General features: G+C 47.4%; 1 protein-coding gene across 1 annotated transcript in view; it reads left to right on the top strand.

The window, feature by feature from the left end:
* The first annotated feature begins 2,390 nt into the window (after positions 1-2,390).
* The window catches only part of LOC147733039 (trophoblast glycoprotein-like), a 36,054-nt gene continuing 20,741 nt past the window's right edge, over positions 2,391-17,703 (top strand). Inside the window, exon 1 of the mRNA XM_086957597.1 lies at positions 2,391-2,759. Within this exon, the coding sequence (XP_086813723.1) occupies positions 2,449-2,759 (311 nt within the window). The 5' untranslated portion in view covers positions 2,391-2,448. The remainder of the gene's footprint in view (positions 2,760-17,703) is intronic.

Raw genomic sequence — 17,703 nt, 5'->3', positions numbered from 1 at the left:
TGTGTTTTCCTATGGGTTTCATCACGGGTACATTAGTGGGAATCAGACTTGATCTTTGTATCGGGGGCTGTGGTTTCTTTGCAGTTAGACCTGTTGGCACAATACCCAGGGTTGCCTTGCATATAATTTTGTCCACGCTAAGACTTGACAAGGCTATTATGCTCTTTTCCACTTCAAGGAGCTGGTTTTCAATGCGGGATAATCTGGTTTCCAGGGGTGTTAAAAGATTTTTAAACATATCCCCCAGATTTTTCAACAGAGAGGCAGCCACCTCATCAGATATACCTGCATTAATAATGACAGCATCGTCTACAATTATAGAATCTTGAGTCCTATTTGGTGAATCTATTTCTATGTCAATTTGTAAGGCTTCTTGCCCAATCTGTGCTCCCTGTGTAGCTAGCCCCTGTTCATCTCCTTGCTTGCTGGGTGTGTCACTAGTGCGCTGTATTTTAGCTACCTTGGCTTTTTTCCCAACCGGGACAAAGGGGATGGGCTGCTTCCTTTTTGATACCGCGCCCTCCCTCTTTCCACACAGTTGCCTGGTATTAACTTCTTCCATGGCCTCAACCACTATGGTTTCTGCTGGTGTTTTCAATCCCAAGAGAGACATGGGATCATTTGGAGATTGTGTTGGTACTTGTGGTGATGTATTAATTGTGCTATGCACGACCACTTGAGTCTCAATGAGATTGGTTCTACCAGCATGCTCAGGAGTTCGGGCAGATGCAATATGGCCCATAGATGATCTTTTGGCCATTGCAAGGTCCTGGGACACTCTACGTTCCATTAGGCTGATACCTTGATCTATGACCGAATTTGCCCTTGTTATAAAATTATCTAGGGTTCCTGTTAGCTGAGACCCTCCTAACATGGCCTTATTCCTACTTTCACGTGTTGCCATTCTTTGGGGATACACAAAACAGTTAACAGTTATCCGTTTTAAAAACAGAAATATTTAAACAATGTACATACAATTGCAGTCCAACGGGGAAGTAGGATAAAAAGGGATGGCCCGGTCCGGTCTTAAACGGCCTTGAGCGGGCTTAAACGGGCCCGCCCTTGGCTCGGCGCACACCCGCGCACACCCACGCGCGTCCCGCGTCACAGTGGATTGACGTCAGTATTAAACCTTCCCAGCAGTGGGCGTGGGCGCTGAGGGAAGAGGCTGCAGCTGCGATTGGAAAGGCCTGCTGGTCCTCGCAGTCCCTCAGTACAGCCCAGTAGTCAAAAGGCAAAGTTCACAGCCCAGTAGGCGGCACCCGCGGAGCTGGTCTCGCGAAAAGTAAAACCAAGGATTCCTTCAAAGTCCTCTGAATCCGGTCGCAGCAAGGGCAAGACAATCTTCACTGTTAGCGGCTGCCCGCAGAGCAAGGGCCTCGATGGGTTCAAGTAGGCGTCCAGGTGAGCAGGCAGTGGGCGTGGGCGCTGAGGGAAGAGGCTGCAGCTGAGATTGGAAAGGCCTGCTGGTATATATAAAAAAACAACAACAACAAAAACTGACAGAGAAAGAGAGAGACTTCCTGACCGACTGAGAGAGACAGAGAGAGAGAGACAGAGAGAGAGAGAGACTGACGGAGAGAGAGAGAGACAGACTTACCAACTGAGAGAGAGAGATAGCGAGACTGACTGACTGGGAGAGAGATTGACTGACAGAAAGAGATAGACTGACAGAGAGAGAGAGACTGTCATACTGAGAGTGAGAGAGAGAGAGAGAGAGTCTGACTGAGAGAGAGAGACTGACGGAGAGAGAGAGACTGACGGAGAGAGAGAATGACGGAGAGAGAGACTGACAAGAGAGAGAGAAACCGATAGAGAAAGAGAGAGACCGACTGAGAGAGACTGACAGAGAGAGGCAGACTGACTGAGAGAGAGAGACTGACTGAGAGAGAATGAATGACTGACTAAGAGAGACTGACTGACATAGAGAGAGACTGACAGAGAGAGAGACTGACTGAGACAGAGCCTATCCGACAGAGAGACTGACTGACAGAGAGAGAGAGAGAGAGAGAGAGAGAGAGACCGTGATGGAATTGGGGTCAAAGTGTGTATGAAGCTATGCAATGCCTCTTAAGATTGGCATTGTCTGCAAATAAAAATGTATTATCAAAATGTGCTCTTTGTAGTTACATCTGCTTTTGAAATACAGCATTGTCGCATTGTCTGTTTTGAAAAGTTTTTTTATTCTTTAACCCCGCCCCTCCTCCCGCCTGACCCCTCCTCCCTGACCCCTCCGCTACCGGTGCGGCCCTCGGCCACAACCCACACTGTAATTTTGGCTCCCGACAGAAAGTTTGTGAGTACCCATGGACTAAGCTCTCTTTCGGGTATGACATGTCTCACTCAATCTCCTTAAACTAATTTAATTTTTTTACATTTTTTCCAGATTGTCTCATCTCTGACCACCTTCCTAGATTACATCACCAAGTTGCTGGCTTATTTCTTCAGATGGTCGCTCTCCTCGGCCCACACGCACCCTTGGTAGCGATGCCCCTCTCTCACCGGGGCCCGTTGCTTCTCCTAGCAGCCGTTCTTTGCTCGTGGCCCTCGCTGTCTTCACAGTCCTGCCCGGCCCCCTGTGAGTGCTCCGAAGCTGCCCGCACTGTCAAGTGCGTGGGCAAAGAGCTGAGCCAGATCCCATCCGGGCTCCCTGCCTACACCCGCAACCTCTTCATCACTGGCAACCACATCCCCCGACTGGGCCCGGGGGCCTTCCGGGGCCTGCCGCACCTGCTCACTCTAGGACTGTCCGCAAACAGGTGAGGAGGCCATGGGGTGAACCTGGGGGACATGGAGAGATGAGTGGCTCCGGGGGCTCTTGGGGTGTGTGTAAAATGGGAGAGGCGGGGGTACAGTGGGCTGGGTGGGTGCACAGGGGAGTAAGGGGTTCCAGGAATCTGGGACAAAGGGAAGGTGGTTAGTACAGAGCAGGAGCCCCCACAACTAGAGGAGGGCCATCCTTAGTCGTGCCATGGGCTAGAGCCCCTAGCTTGCACAGGAAGTGGAGGCATTGGAGAGTCGCCCAACGACGTCATCAAGAGGCGCAACAAACTCATGGGGGGCTATTTAAGCCAGCACACTGCGGATAGCGTCCTCTTTGTCCCTTTCATCCCGCCTGGTGCAGATCGGGAGCAACCGTTGCTCGTCAAGACATTGCCGTCAGCCATCTTTTTTAACTGAAATAGGTGTTCTTGACGGGGATCAGCGTGGGGGAGGGGCAACACCGCGTAGCCGTTGTTCAGTAGTCAGCGGCGTATCAGTTTATTTAATAGCTTATTAGCTATATATTTGCATTTGATTAGCGGATTAGCTACATATTTGCAGTTGATATCTAAGCCCGGTCCCCTTGTGGGATTCACTGCCAGAAGGTAAGAGTTACTGTGGCCTAGTGGCAAGGTCTTCGACTCTTAGACCATAGGTTAAGTGGAGGCCACAGCTCCAGGTCTGTTATGCAGCTAGTGTTCGTAGGTATGGGCATTGCTTTGGAAAGTCAGTCTCAAAGATAGTGGCATAACAGACCGTTATGAAGTGTGAAGGGATTCGCTGGGAATGAAGCAGTGGTTTATTTAGGAATCCAATTGTAACCTCATGAATGTTAACGGGCATGGGATGATGCAAAGGCTGCAGGGTATGCAGCAGATAATCTTTTGGGCCTAAAAAATGACAAGGGAGTACTAGGGCAACACTGGACAAGGGATGAAGAGGATGCAAAAGCCATGACCTGATGTTGGGGGCACACATCTGTTATTAATGGGCAACACAGATATCAACTCAACACACAAAAAGAAAGGGGTAGGAGGAATGTCCCAGTTCGACCTCCAAACACACACAGATTTGGGACTTGTACAACCAGATCGCTATGATCTAGTAGGTGCCAGGGAAGATACCTAGGTGTCTAAAACTGCCCTCACACACAGCACGCTGTGTCATGCTTCATCATAGGGCTGCTAACACACCTCCATGCTAGCCAACACTGGAGGTGAAGCAATAGGGAGGGGGAAGACAATACAACACAAAAAAGTGTATATAAGACGGGATCATATGTGGAAAAAATGCAGAAACAGTGATGTAAAACTGGACACAGAATGTCCTCAATGTAGCTTTAATTATGGACTCCCTGCCCAGATTAGCCCCTTGCGTACTGATGACGGCTCCCGCCCGTCATGCATCACAGTGGGCGTGTGCTGATGACGACCGGGAGCCGCCACGACCACGCCCGTGATCGGAATCTGCCGCACAGGCGCAGAATTCCGGCCACGGTCAAGGGGTTAAAAAGAAGGTCAGATGCTAGACCTGTGGATGGTGGTATGGTAGACTATAATGAGCCACCTACCCCTGCACTCTGCAAACAAACATCGGCATGTTTCAGCCAAAAAATAATTAAATTAATTACTTCCTCAGCCTTCATCAGGACTTTACATGGAAAAGAGATCCCATAGGTACTAACCCTACCTCCCTGGTCCAGAAGCAGAGGCTAGAGACCCTTCTCAAAGAAAACATCCTCCCTATAGTCACACTTACATCAAGGTGAGTTGTCGCTGACGACCTGTTGCTCGCGGTGCTGACGACTTGTCCCTCCCGAGGGACAAGTCGTCAGTGAAAACTCACCTTTATGTAAGTGTGACTATAGGGAGTTGTCCTCACTCCCTCGCCAGTTCAAGTTTTTAAATACAAAGAACTCGGTTCTCCACGGAACTCATCTCGAAACAATTGTAGGGAGTTTTCTTTGAGGTGGGCTTGGGTCCTTCACACAGAGTACAATCGGGCCAGGCGTAAGCAAGGGCTGGTCTAAAACATTAGTCAGAATGGCAGCATAAATTTTTGGGCACATTGTGAGTCAAGAGAGGGGCGATTTGATGGGACGGCTCCTTGACTTTGTGGATAAAGAAGTCATCAACATATTCTGCCTGGTTAGGTATTGTGGGTTGTGGCGGAGAGCTGTAGGCTGACTGCTATACCAATTGGATGGCTGAAGGAGTGCACCCGATAATCTTCATGCTCTTGTACGTTCAGCAAAAGGTGCCCTGCGGGATACCAGTAGCAGTCCACATGGGCAGGTGTGCATACTTACAACGAGAGTGGGTTTTTATTGGAGGGGACCGGAAGTGTAGTGTCAATAACAGTAAAGGTCTGGCATTGGTCCCGGGATACTGCTAAAGGGGTCTATCAATGGGAATGGAATATGCATAATAGCAGATCCGGTTAAATGCACAGGATGGCACCATGTTTTTGGCTGCATTGGTAAGGCAACAATGGTTGACGTCAGCAGGTAATGATCTTGGTGGGCACGGGGCTGGCTGGAGGGGGAGATTGACGTGCTGGGGTTCCTGGGCCTTTCAGCCCTACCTGTGGTCATGTGTCGTTGATTGTGGATGGGAACTGCCTGGAGGTTGGTCAGAACACAGGCATCCCGGCAGGGACAGCGCGTTATGCAGATTCCTGGAGGCACTGGTAAGGCGTCTATGGCTGACATCAGCCGGTAATGATCTTGGTAGGCACCAGGCTGGTGGGAGGTGGGGGGGGTGCTGACCTGCTGGTAGTCCAAGACTCTCGAGCCCTACCCGAAATGCCTGGTGTTGGATCTTTGGGGGTTGCACATGTGTTGAGGTTCCCTGGCGGGGCCAATACGTTATGCGTTGCCCTGGACTGGTAGTTCCCTCTGAGATGGAGGATGATGGAAATACTAATTCTGACTTGTCACTGTCTTCCAGCAGGTAGACATGGATGCCCTGAGTAGGATTCGAGGACAGTGCAAATTGTGGTGCCCTGGGTTGGTAGTTCCCTCTGGGATGGAGGGTTTGCAAAATTACCAAGGCTAGCTGGTCAATGTTTTCCTTCAGGTATACATGGATGCATTGAGTGGAACTCTGGAGATGGTGCAGATTGGGGCCTGTTGGCACAATGAGCACAGGAGTTTGATTGCACAACAGTGTACCTGTTCCTGAGGTTTGCCGCCAAGATGTATATCATGAAACATTCTTGCCCCAATGTAACTGTCGAATTACTGCATCTGATTTATTTTTACATGACTTTTAAGAACATTCTTAATGACTCCTATGCTTGACGAACAAAGTTTAAAATGAAGTTGGGAATAAATATGATAAGCCGGGGGTGCTGCCAAGTCCTCCGTTAGGGTGTTCGGCACTTATGGGCTTCTATTACACACCACCCTAAATAGTCTATAAGTTAGAAAGGGGTCCCCTGCAACGTCAATATTTTGGAAAAAGCGTATGGCCACGGTAGACTGGCAAAACAGCTCACTCCGTAGGGATACTAGCTAATCCTAAGAAGAAGTCAATCACTTGGTACTAAAGATTCTGTCAGTCTATTCTGGGGTCTATGGTAAACCTCAGCCAGCGTTGTTGGTGTGGGAGGGCGAGAGCGCCAGTAAGCTTCTTACCCTGTGTCATTTTCCCTGTCAGAAAATAAAAGGGGATGCACAAAATTCTGATTCTGGGACCGGATCGACCCCTTGGCAGGGTATGATTTGTGGGGGCACCGGGTAGGCGGGAGGGGGGCAGACCTGCTGGTGGTCCTGGACTCTCCTGCCCTACTCCGCTATGCCAGGTATGGAACTTTGGCAGTTGTGTCTTTGTTCAGGTACCCTGGTGGGCCGATGCGCTATGCAGTGTCCTGGTTTTTAGTTTGTGGATCTCCTCTGGAGTTCGGGGGAAATGGAGATGTGGTGAAGTTGCCCCAATGATTTTCCTGTCAGTTCCTTTAGGAATGGTCCATGGATGCCCTGGGTGGAACCTGGGAGTGGTGGCTGTTTAAATGTCTATGAACCAAAAAAGACTACGCCATGAAAAACTACAAAACTGGTTCTAGTTTCTGTTCTTGAGCATTGTAGGAAGATTATATTTCAGCGAGAAAATATGGAGTGGTTTGCACATGTATGCGTAATAAGAGCAGGCGACCCGCGCAACTAGAGGTGGGACACCTTAGTCACGCCGCGGGCTGGAGCCTAGGATTGCAGAGGAAGTGGTGGCATTGGAGAGTCTTACAGTGACGTCATCAAGCGGCGCAACGAAGTCTCAGAGGACTATTTAAGACGCAATGCCACAGATAGCTTCCTCTTTGTTCCTTTCATCACACCTGGTGCGAATTGGGAACAGCCGTCGGTCGTCTGTTCCATTGTGTATTGCCCACCTCACTCAGGCATACTTGCCCCAACACTACAGTTGCTAAGCAGATAGCTGAGGGACACAGCACAGGAGAGAGTGGGCCCGGATGGTCAGCGTTAAAGGGAAGTAGACACAAGGAAATAGCTTATAGAGTTCTCCTCTGTTACCAGGTTTAGTGGTTTCATTGCTGTGAACTTTTTGGGAATTTTGGGATTTCTGTGCTTTTCAAAATGCTGTGTGGTCAGGGGTTTTGTTTAGCTCGAAACAAGCAACCACCAAAAGTGAGAGTGCCCTTATGGGAGAAGGGTCCGCACTCCCCTGAATCAGTTTATTGAAACACTAGTCTGGGACATACAATCCAGCCCATGACCATGATATCTGGGGCCTCTGTAGTAAGGGCCTGCAGGCTACAATAGCACATAGACGTTTATTTATGAGTGAATTATGATGTGCTCATGCAGTTAGAAGCATCCACTTCAAGTTGTTGAATTTTGGCTACTTAAGGCCACTGGATGGTGTTATGGGTAGTGTGACTGTGTGATCTGCATTGCATGTAGATGGTCAGGAAAGGAGCTTTAGGTTTTTTAACAAAGCACTGTAACATGGAGATGCCTTCAGGCTTGAGTCTAGAATACACCGCACTGTGAGATTCTGGCAGTGTGATTATAAAGGTTGCCAACAAAGGGGTGGGTGGCAGGGTGGAGGGGTGTGATGGCCAATAGATACAGCACCCGTAAGAGGTCACAAACCCGTGGGTTTATCTTTCTGATTGTTTTTTTATTGGATTGGACTCGTAGCGTTTATCAAATAAAAAGTTTGGCAATTGTTGTCAAATGAATTGTTACACCCCAAATTTGTTTCAGACTTTCAAACTTTTCCCAGAAAGGTTCAGACTGTCTTGCACTTGCGCAGTGCAATAAAGGAGTGGGGTACAAACATTTTCCAGTGCTGCTTTTAGCACTCAGCCCAGTCCATCTTTCCATTATGAAGCATAAAAATACAGGGAGGGTTGTTGTGTTCTTTTGTCCAGCTGTCTCGTTTCACACCTCACCTTCCAAAAATGAAAACAGAAAATAGAGCCATTGATGTTTACTTTGCCCTCCTCCATCCCATAATATATTGACATTGTGTGCCCAAGTCACAAAGCCAAATTAATGGCTGAAAATGCATTCCACCATGTATTCAGCCAATGGTACCTAGCATTTCATGCTGCATAATTGTGTGTCACAACTCTGTACAATTATGCAGAAGTAAATACCATGCAAGGACTGCGAAGTGGATGAATCAGGCATGAGCTGCCTTGAGTTTGCCCATTAATTCGTGAGTTTTTAGACATTCTCAAACTTCTCTCTCACCATTTACCTCTTTTTACACTCATCCAAAAGCCTCTTCCTACTGCTAAGACCTAAAAAAAAAATCCTTCACTCTTTATCCCTCCACTATCCTTTTCAATCAAAATTAACAGACTAACATGTTTACTTCTCAAATTCCATATTCAACTATACTAATATACTGCCCAAATAACTAAATAACATATGTATTACTCAAATTACTTCATATTTATACTATGCTAATTTTCAACACTAATCCTTTATGGGTTCCGGAGTGGCGTGCTCCTCGCCAGAAAAGCGCTTCAACACCCATCAGTTGTAACAAGTGCTATATGAATGCAAATCTTTCATCCCCTTTTATCCCTCCGCTATCCTTCTCACTCCAAGTAACAGACTAATATCCACCACTGAAATGACCTCATATTTCACCATATTAATTCACCACTAATCCTTTATAGGCTTCCTGAATAGCGGGCGTCAACAAGTGATAAATACAAACCTTTGTCCTACTCTATCCTTCTGCTATCATTCCAAATCCAAATAACTGACTAACCTATCCACCACTTAAAATGTACTTGCATGTTTCACTATACTAATTCAACACTAATCCTCTATGGGTCCCGGAGTAGCGTGCTACGCGGCGAAAAAGCGCTTTGATGCCTCGACAGGGGTAGTAAGCGCTATATAAATGCAATAACGTTTACAATTAGCTTCAGCAAAGTGTTAGAGTAAATCCTGTTTTAGGGTGAAAAGCGGATTGAAACAAAAGTATTTTCCTTGTGGATGGAAAAAAGTTTCATCTGCAAATTGACTTTTCCCAATGAGAAAATGTACTGTTTATACAAATAACAATTTGGAAATAGTAAGATCCAAAAAATTTTAGTAGTATGCCTGGAAAGGTGAGCCTTACACAGCTTTCTGATACTACAACGTCCAATGTTTGTGAATTATAGAAAGTAGTAAACTTGTACCCAGCCAGAGCCGGTCTATTGGGGCTGAGAGGCCATGTCCCTCTATCTTTTGCTGCTCACAAACAGTGTCTGTCAGGCTGAGAAAAAGTCGGCCTGGCAGACACAGTTTATTTTCAGGTCAGGCAGCCAGTAGCCAGACATGCGCTAAATGCACAGGCTCATGTCTGCCTGAGCTGAACTTTGCTGGGCGGAGGAAGTCACAGCTCCTGAGGGCGTTACCGCCTCAGTTCAGCAAATGTACCTGAGGCCCTCCCCTCAATGACGAGGCGTAGCGTCACTGATTATTTTGCACCAGGGCGCTTCAATTTTAAGCACTAAAGAGCCCAGGGTCGAGTGCCAATCAGTGACACTTCCATCAGAGTGGGGTGGGGTCAACAGTCTTACTGACCTCATCCCACTTTGTGATTACGTTATGAATGCTGCCTTTCCTCATAGGCTGAGGGAAGGCAGCAGCCACAAGCCTCCTGGGACCTCCGAGCCAGAGCAGCAGATAAGTGTGTTTTTTTCTAATTAATGTTTGGTATATGAATGTATGTATGAATGTTTGGCAATGAGTGATGTGAATGTGTGTGCACGTGTGTGAATGCATGGGCGTGAGTGTGTATGTGTGCGTGTGCAGGTGCAGGTGCGTCCCGCCCACCCCCCCTCCTAAACTTACCTATTCAAGGAGTACTTCCATACCTCCAGGTTTACTACTTTTTTCCCTTTAAGTTGCTTACTATACATCTTTAACTAAGTTCCAGATCCAAAAAGGAACAAGTTAAAACCATCCCTTAGTGAAATGAGGATGATGGAAAAAACCAACGCAGCCATAACAGACTCGACTAAGGTCCCCTGGCTATGCTACCAAGCCCAGAATACATAGCCACTAAACTCATGGAGAGGGTTAGTACTTCACCATTCAGGCACTTTGCTGAGGAAACAGGCTGTTTGGGGTTTGAGGCAGTGCTGCTGTTGGCTTCTGCACCGCTCTCTGCGGATGCCTCTGGTGTATTGATGTGAGCAGAGGCACATCTCTGATATTGATTGACTAATAAGCAGCCTTTGGCCCTAGCCTCCATGACGTTTTAATCAGTAATATGAGAGAGTGGACCGTCCCTGTGTGTTCCTTTTTTATTAACAGTATGTTTCTCTTCTGCCTTTCACTTCTCGGCCTATCCTTTTGTCTGTGGAGTACCCCAGGGATCCAACCTCTCACCCGGCTTTATTGATTCAGTCTTTATGTTCCAATTATGTTCAGTTCCCCCCGCCCCCCCCCCCCATCACAGCAGGGGAATAGCCCCAACATTCAAGAGGTTAAACACTGCCTGCACCTCCTCCAGGCGTCCAGTGCTTACCTGAAGTTCAGTGCAACCAAGACAGAATTCTTGTCATTTGTCAAGAACAAGCAGCAAAAAAATAGCACAACCCTGGTTCAATTACACAAGTCTTCATGGCTTTGAACCCCAACGTTCACCGAATACCAACTCACTTGGATTCACCTTGGACACCAGCTTCACCCTCTATGAACACATTGCCAAAAAAATAGACAGTGTTTTACCTGCTCTCTTCTTTGTAAAGAAAGTGAAACCATTTCTTCCAGAAAGCTTCTTCAGGACTGCTGTTGAAGCCCTTGCATTATTTTGTCTGGATGGATGTATCGCCCTGCTCCATGGCCTCTTATACTCCATTCTGGTCTCCTAGCCTCTGTTCCAGCCCTTCTTTAACTCCTTGGATGCTGATGACGGAACCGCTCCATCATCAGCTGCAGGTGCGCTGTGCTGATGACGGAGCGGTTCCGTCATGGCCCGCTCGGAACGCCTGCGCGGCGCGAATTCCGCGCCTGCGCTGTACGTTCCATTGAGCAGGGTGGGCCATGATGAAACCGCTCCGTCAGGAGCACAGCTCAACCGAGGCTGGTGACGGAGCGGTTCCGTCACCAGCATGCGGCCGCCGCGCGGCCGCCCCGCCCCCTTAGCACTGCATATTTAACAGCAAGGGGTGGTGATGGACAGAGTCTCTCAATTAAGCAGAATACTCTCACCCAGTCAAGAGATCAGAGCTAGATCCAACACCGTTTTCTGGCATTTCAGCCATCGTCGGCCCGGCTTGCTTGAATCCTGATGGTGCAATGAGCAAGGGACTCACATCTGAGTATACCCTCCCACGCTTAGGGTGGACAAAATATTTAACAACAAGGGGTGGTGATGGATAGAGTCTCTGAATTAAGCAGAATACTCTCACCCAGTCAAGAGATCAGGGCTAGATCCAACACCGTTTTTTAGCTCACTGCACCATCCCAGCTCAGAACCTGGCTATATGCAAATTAGTCTGTTCCTGTCCCAGTGCATGATGGGAACAGGGCAAACCAAACTACCAAGCTAATTCTTACACTGGGAAGGAAACAAGCTTCCGGGGACCGGTTTCTGGCATTTCAGCCGTCGTCGGCCCGGCTTGCTTGAATCCTGATGGCGCAATGAGCAAGGGACTCACATCTGAGTATACCCTTCCACGTTTAGGGTGGACAAAATATTTAACAACAAGGGGTGGTGATGGACAGAGTCTCTGAATTAAGCAGAATACTCTCACCCAGTCAAGAGATCAGGACGAGATCCAACACCGTTTTTTAGGTCACTGCTCCATCCCAGCTCAGAACCTGGCTATATGCAAATTAGTCTGTTCCTGTCCCAGTGCATGATGGGAACAGGGCAAACCAAACTACCAAGCCAATTCTTACACTGGGAAGGAAACAAGCTTCCGGGGACCGGTTTCTGGCATTTCAGCCGTCGTCGGCCCGGCTTGCTTGAATCCTGATGGTGCAATGAGCAAGGGACTCACATCTGAGTATACCCTTCCACGCTTAGGGTGGACAAAATATTTAACAACGAGGGGTGGTGATGGACAGAGTCTCTGAATTAAGCAGAATACTCTCACCCAGTCAAGAGATCAGGGCTAGACCCAACACCGTTTTTTAGCTCACTGCACCATCCCAGCTCAGAACCTGGCTATATGCAAATTAGTCTCTTCCTGTCCCAGTGCATGATGGGAACAGGGCAAACCAAACTACCAAGCCAATTCTTACACTGGGAAGGAAACAAACTTCCGGGTACCGGTTTCTGGCATTTCAGCCGTCGTCGGCCCGGCTTGCTTGAATCCTGATGGTGCAATGAGCAAGGGACTCACATCTGAGTATGCCCTTCCACGCTTAGGGTGGACAAAATATTTAACAACAAGGGGTGGTGATGGACAGAGTCTCTGAATTAAGCAGAATACTCTCACCCAGTCAAGAGATCAGGGCTAGATCAAACACCGTTTTTTAGCTCACTGCACCATCCCAGTTCAGAACCTGGCTATATGCAAATTAGTCTGTTCCTGTCCCAGTGCATAATGGGTACAGGGCAAACCAAAATACCAAGCCAATTCTTACACTGGGAAGGAAACAAGCTTCCGGGGACCGGTTTCTGGCATTTCAGCCGTCGATGGCCCGGCTTGCTTGAATCCTGATGGTGCAATGAGCAAGGGACTCACATCTGAGTATACCCATCCATGCTTAGGGTGGACAAACTATTTAACAACAAGGGGTGGTGATGGACAGAGTCTCTGAATTAAGCAGAATACTCTCACCCAGTCAAGAGATCAGGGCTAGATCCAACACCGTTTTTTAGCTCACTGCACCATCCCAGCTCAGAACCTGGCTATATGCAAATTAGTCTGTTCCTGTCCCAGTGCATGATGGGAACAGGGCAAACCAAACTACCAAGCCAATTCTTACACTGGGAAGGAAACAAGCTTCCGGGGTCCGGTTTCTGGCATTTCAGCCGTCGTCGGCCCGGCTTGCTTGAATCCTGATGGTGTAATGAGCAAGGGACTCACATCTGAGTATACCCTTCCACGCTTAGGGTGGACAAAATATTTAACAACAAGGGGTGGTGATGGACAGAGTCTCTGAATTAAGCAGAATAATCTCACCCAGTCAAGAGATCAGGGCTAGATCCAACACCGTTTTTTAGCTCACGGCACCATCCCAGCTCAGAACCTGGCTATATGCAAATTAGTCTGTTCCTGTCCCAGTGCATGATGGGAAGAGGGCAAACCAAACTACCAAGCCAATTCTTACACTGGGAAGGAAACAAGCTTCCGGGGACCGGTTTCTGGCATTTCAGCCGTCGTCGGCCCGGCTTGCTTGAATCCTGATGGTGCAATGAGCAAGGGACTCACATCTGAGTATACCCTTCCACGCTTAGGGTGGACAAAATATTTAACAACAAGGGGTGGTGATGGACAGAGTCTCTGAATTAAGCAGAATACTCTCACCCAGTCAAGAGATCAGGGCTGCCCTGTTCCCATGATGCACTGGGCCAGGGACAGACTAATTTGCATATAGCCAGGTTCTGAGCTGGGATGGTGCAGTGAGCTAAATAACGGTGATGGATCAAGCCCTGATCTTTGGACTGGGTAAGAGTGGTCTGCTTAATTCAGACACTGTTCATCATCACCCCTTTTCTGAATCGTTTTTGGCCACTATAGGTGTGGCAGGGTATACTCAGACATGAGTCCCTTGCTCACTGCACCATCAGGATTCAAGCAAGCCGGGCCGCCGACGGCTGAAATGCCAGAAACCGGTCCCCGGAAGCTTGTCTCCTTTCTGGTGAAGAATTGGCTTGGTAGTTTGGTCTGCCCTGTTCCCATGATGCACTGGGCCAGGGACAGACTAATTTGCATATAGCCAGGTTCTGAGCTGGGATGGTGCAGTGAGCTAAATAACGGTGATGGATCAAGCCCTGATCTTTGGACTGGGTAAGAGTGGTCTGCTTAATTCAGACACTCGGTTCATCACCACCCCCTTTTCTGAATCCCTTAGCACTGCGGCGGAATAGCCGCCGCAGTAAAGGGGTTAAGAGCATCCTTCACGCTGCTGCAGTTCTCATCCAGGGCGGGAAGAAATACAATTCCACCACTCCCATCCTGACGTGTAATGCTACCACCTCCATCCTTATGAGTAATACTCCGTGCCCCGTTAAACTGATGCTCTGCAGGGTGGTGCTGGTCTTTCATCCTCCCTGGCATTTTCCCAGTGGGTTACAAGCTATGAGCACTGCTTCCAGCACTAGAAGGGCTGCCATAACCCGAACATCAAAAGCCCCATTTGGTTCCAAAGCGTCTACCTTTTGGGGTCGATTTGAATATTTTTGGCGAACTGATTTTTGGATTCCAGTCCGACCTGCCCTGCATGTACCGGGCTGAGATGACGGCAGTTTCAATGAAGATACTGATGACAACCCCTTCTGAGCATCCTACAGTCCACCGCCCATGTCTTCATCTCCATACAAGCTCAAAGCATTGCTGCTTTATCTTCCCCGTCATGGCGGCGACAGCATCCCCACACACCAGCTGCGGCCGGCCCGATTGATTTAATTAGCTCCACCAGGTAGCTAACAGTTTGAGGGAAAAGAGAGCATCTGCCAGTTTTGCGGATGTCCTACTGCTCTCATATCAACGAGGTCCCTAGTCGGGATAATGCGTTGTTCGAGGCCTGTCTGAGCACAAGGCTACCGCAGAAGAATTTTGTACACAATTCATTTATTTGGTCATTTTAATTAGTGCTAATGCACTACCATCTGGTTGGTTTGATGCACTATATGGCCACAGAGTCCCAATAAGGGAATGCATCCAGCAGATGGCTTTTGTTTACCTTTTGCTCTCTTCTTTGATAAGTTTTGAATATTTAGTAATATTGGACTCTATACTTAACACCCAAATAATGAGATTTTTTCCATCCTTTTAAACCCAACTGTTTTCCCTTTTCTTTTTCTTTCTTCACACTTGCTGCTGGATACTGGTTTGCACTCTAGGGATGCTATCCTGGCACCAACAAGATGGCTGTATATTGAATGCTAGTTGCTGACATCTGCTGCGACCTTCCCAACACAAGTTTGAAGCTCTGCAAGGCCGAACCAGCCTTCTTTCTTTCTGAGGCTGATCATTTGAGTGCCTTAAACAGGGTGGTAAAAGCACCAGCTACTTACGGTGCTTAGAAATGGCTGCAGTACCAGATGCCTCTGTGTTCAAAACATAGATGAATAATAGGGTTTTCTGAATGACATATACAGGGGTGGTACATTTATTAAAATATCTACTTTTACATGGGGGACAGGTTGCCATCTAGTGCGGTGACAAATTATGGCAGCAATCTCAATACATAATCAGAGCTCTGATAATAGCCTCACTGATTATGCCAGTGCTGTTACTCTAGTAGGGTTTGAATACTAGCAATTTCCTTTTTTCCCCACTTTTTACCAGATCTGCATACTCGGGCTGAAAGTAGAAGTAAGGAATATTTTCAGGGTTCTAATGTCCGTTAGAGCCTGTGCAAACCTTCTAACTAGCATGTTTTAGGGGTTGCTCTATCTATCCTCTGGCTTCACTGTGACCACATTCGGCTCTTTCACAGGGAGCGTTTCTGTACACAAAGTAGCTTTGCTCAGTGTCAGCAACTGCTGTGGCAATGTGTGCTTTTTAAGACCAAAAATATTTTTGTTTTTTGCCAATGTTTGTTATAATAGCGATGGCCTGGCAGCTCCCACAAGAATAAAGGTTTACAAAAAAACATGTAAAAACAAGGCATGCATTGACAAAACCCAAAAGACATGTCGGACCTATTGACTTTGCCAATACTTGTTTATTTTCATATTTGCATAACCTTGTTGAAACTGGTTGCACTGATTTTTCCATTATGAATATTTTGGGGAAATACACATATTTTACTAAATGATGCTTCAAAGAAATGGTACCTAAAAATTCACAGTAGATTTATTTCCTAGTTGCATTTTTTTGTGACTTTTTTAAAAAAAAACCAACGAATCATCAATTTTGCTTTAAAGCTTCTGCAAATATTTTCATCTATTCAGAGAGCATTCTAGGAGCATTATATGTAGCCTAATAGTGTTAAACTTTGCAAATTTGCACATTTTTATAATGGAACCTCTGTCAGTAGTGCTGTCTGAGCTTACAACATTTCCTTTGATTTCTCACCCTAATAATAAAGGCTTTGTGTTAATAAACTATAAATGCAAGTTCGAACAGCATTAACATTCAAATATTATCTTACCTGCAAACAGTGCCCTTCCCTGATCCATAATGCAGTACTGTAAACTGGCAGCCAAAAGGTTTGTGCTGCTGGGGTTTGGGTCTTCCTGTTCCAAGCACACAATACACATGAAATCATGTTGCACTTGAGCCCAAACAACATGTCCTTGATGTTGGGCTGTAGGAATTCCACACCCCTGCATATAGACAATGAGAACAAAACTTGAGTTGTCTGTTATATCACTCAGGGTACAAGAATAGAGAGGTTAAAAACATCCCCTTTATTCACAGTTACATATATATAATTCTGTGTAATGTGTGGAGGCCGCACCCTCTTCCCTTGACCCCATGAGCAGCGCACTGCCCTTAGGGGTTGTAGGGGCCAATCACTGGGTGTCCAGCCACACAACCCAGTTAAATTGGCAAATCCAGCCCATTTGGCTCGCGTTATGCCTGTAACGCAAAGTGTGGCATTAAAATTTCATGCATGTGAATTTGTGAAGTAGGAAATGATTGTAGCCATATCACCAGCGACATAATGTAGGTAGATGGCACAGTGAAACCATCTATGATGTGTGATGACCAACCTGTAGTGATTAGATTTGCATTCTCCACAGAGGCCAGCTCTAAAAGCATCCTTGTGTCCAATCCATGACCCCCCCGCCCCCCCCCCCGCCCTACCAAAAAGCAAAAAGAGGCCTGGTCCTCTGCCACCCACTCAGCATGTCCTCCCCACTAATCCTCTCTTGTTAAAAAACCCTACCTGTTGTCCTGCCACCCCCCATATCTGCCCTCTGCAATCCCTTCCTGTTTCACTATGATACAAAAAAACACCACCTGCTTTCCTGCCGCCTCCCCCACTTACCTCTGTGCTTTCTTTGGCCGAAGCTGCACTCTCTGCTCTCACAGCAAGAATGGAGAGCCAGTGCCACTCTGACAACTATTCTATGAGAGCTTATGGTCAGGGTGGCCTTCCTTTCCTTGCGAGTCACCAGTGCCCTGTGACTGACAGAATGTGTCAGTTGTTTGAGGAAGAGTGCTGCATGAGTTTTTCAACCTTCCTAGAGACTGAGGTCCAATGGAGGTGGAAGAAGATGATTGAGACTGGGTCAGACTACTTTCCTCTATTCTTCCGTCTGGCGTGGGTCTCTGGAGACCTGGATATGGTGGAGGAGTACTTTTATCAAAATTTAGCATCAGTGGGGAAAACAT

The sequence above is a fragment of the Lissotriton vulgaris genome, chromosome 2_1 (genome assembly GCF_964263255.1).
Source record: "Lissotriton vulgaris chromosome 2_1, aLisVul1.2, whole genome shotgun sequence".
NCBI lineage: Eukaryota > Metazoa > Chordata > Amphibia > Caudata > Salamandridae > Lissotriton > Lissotriton vulgaris.
The sequence above is the reverse complement of the archived record's forward strand: the minus strand, read 5'-3'. Positions and strand labels throughout refer to the sequence as shown.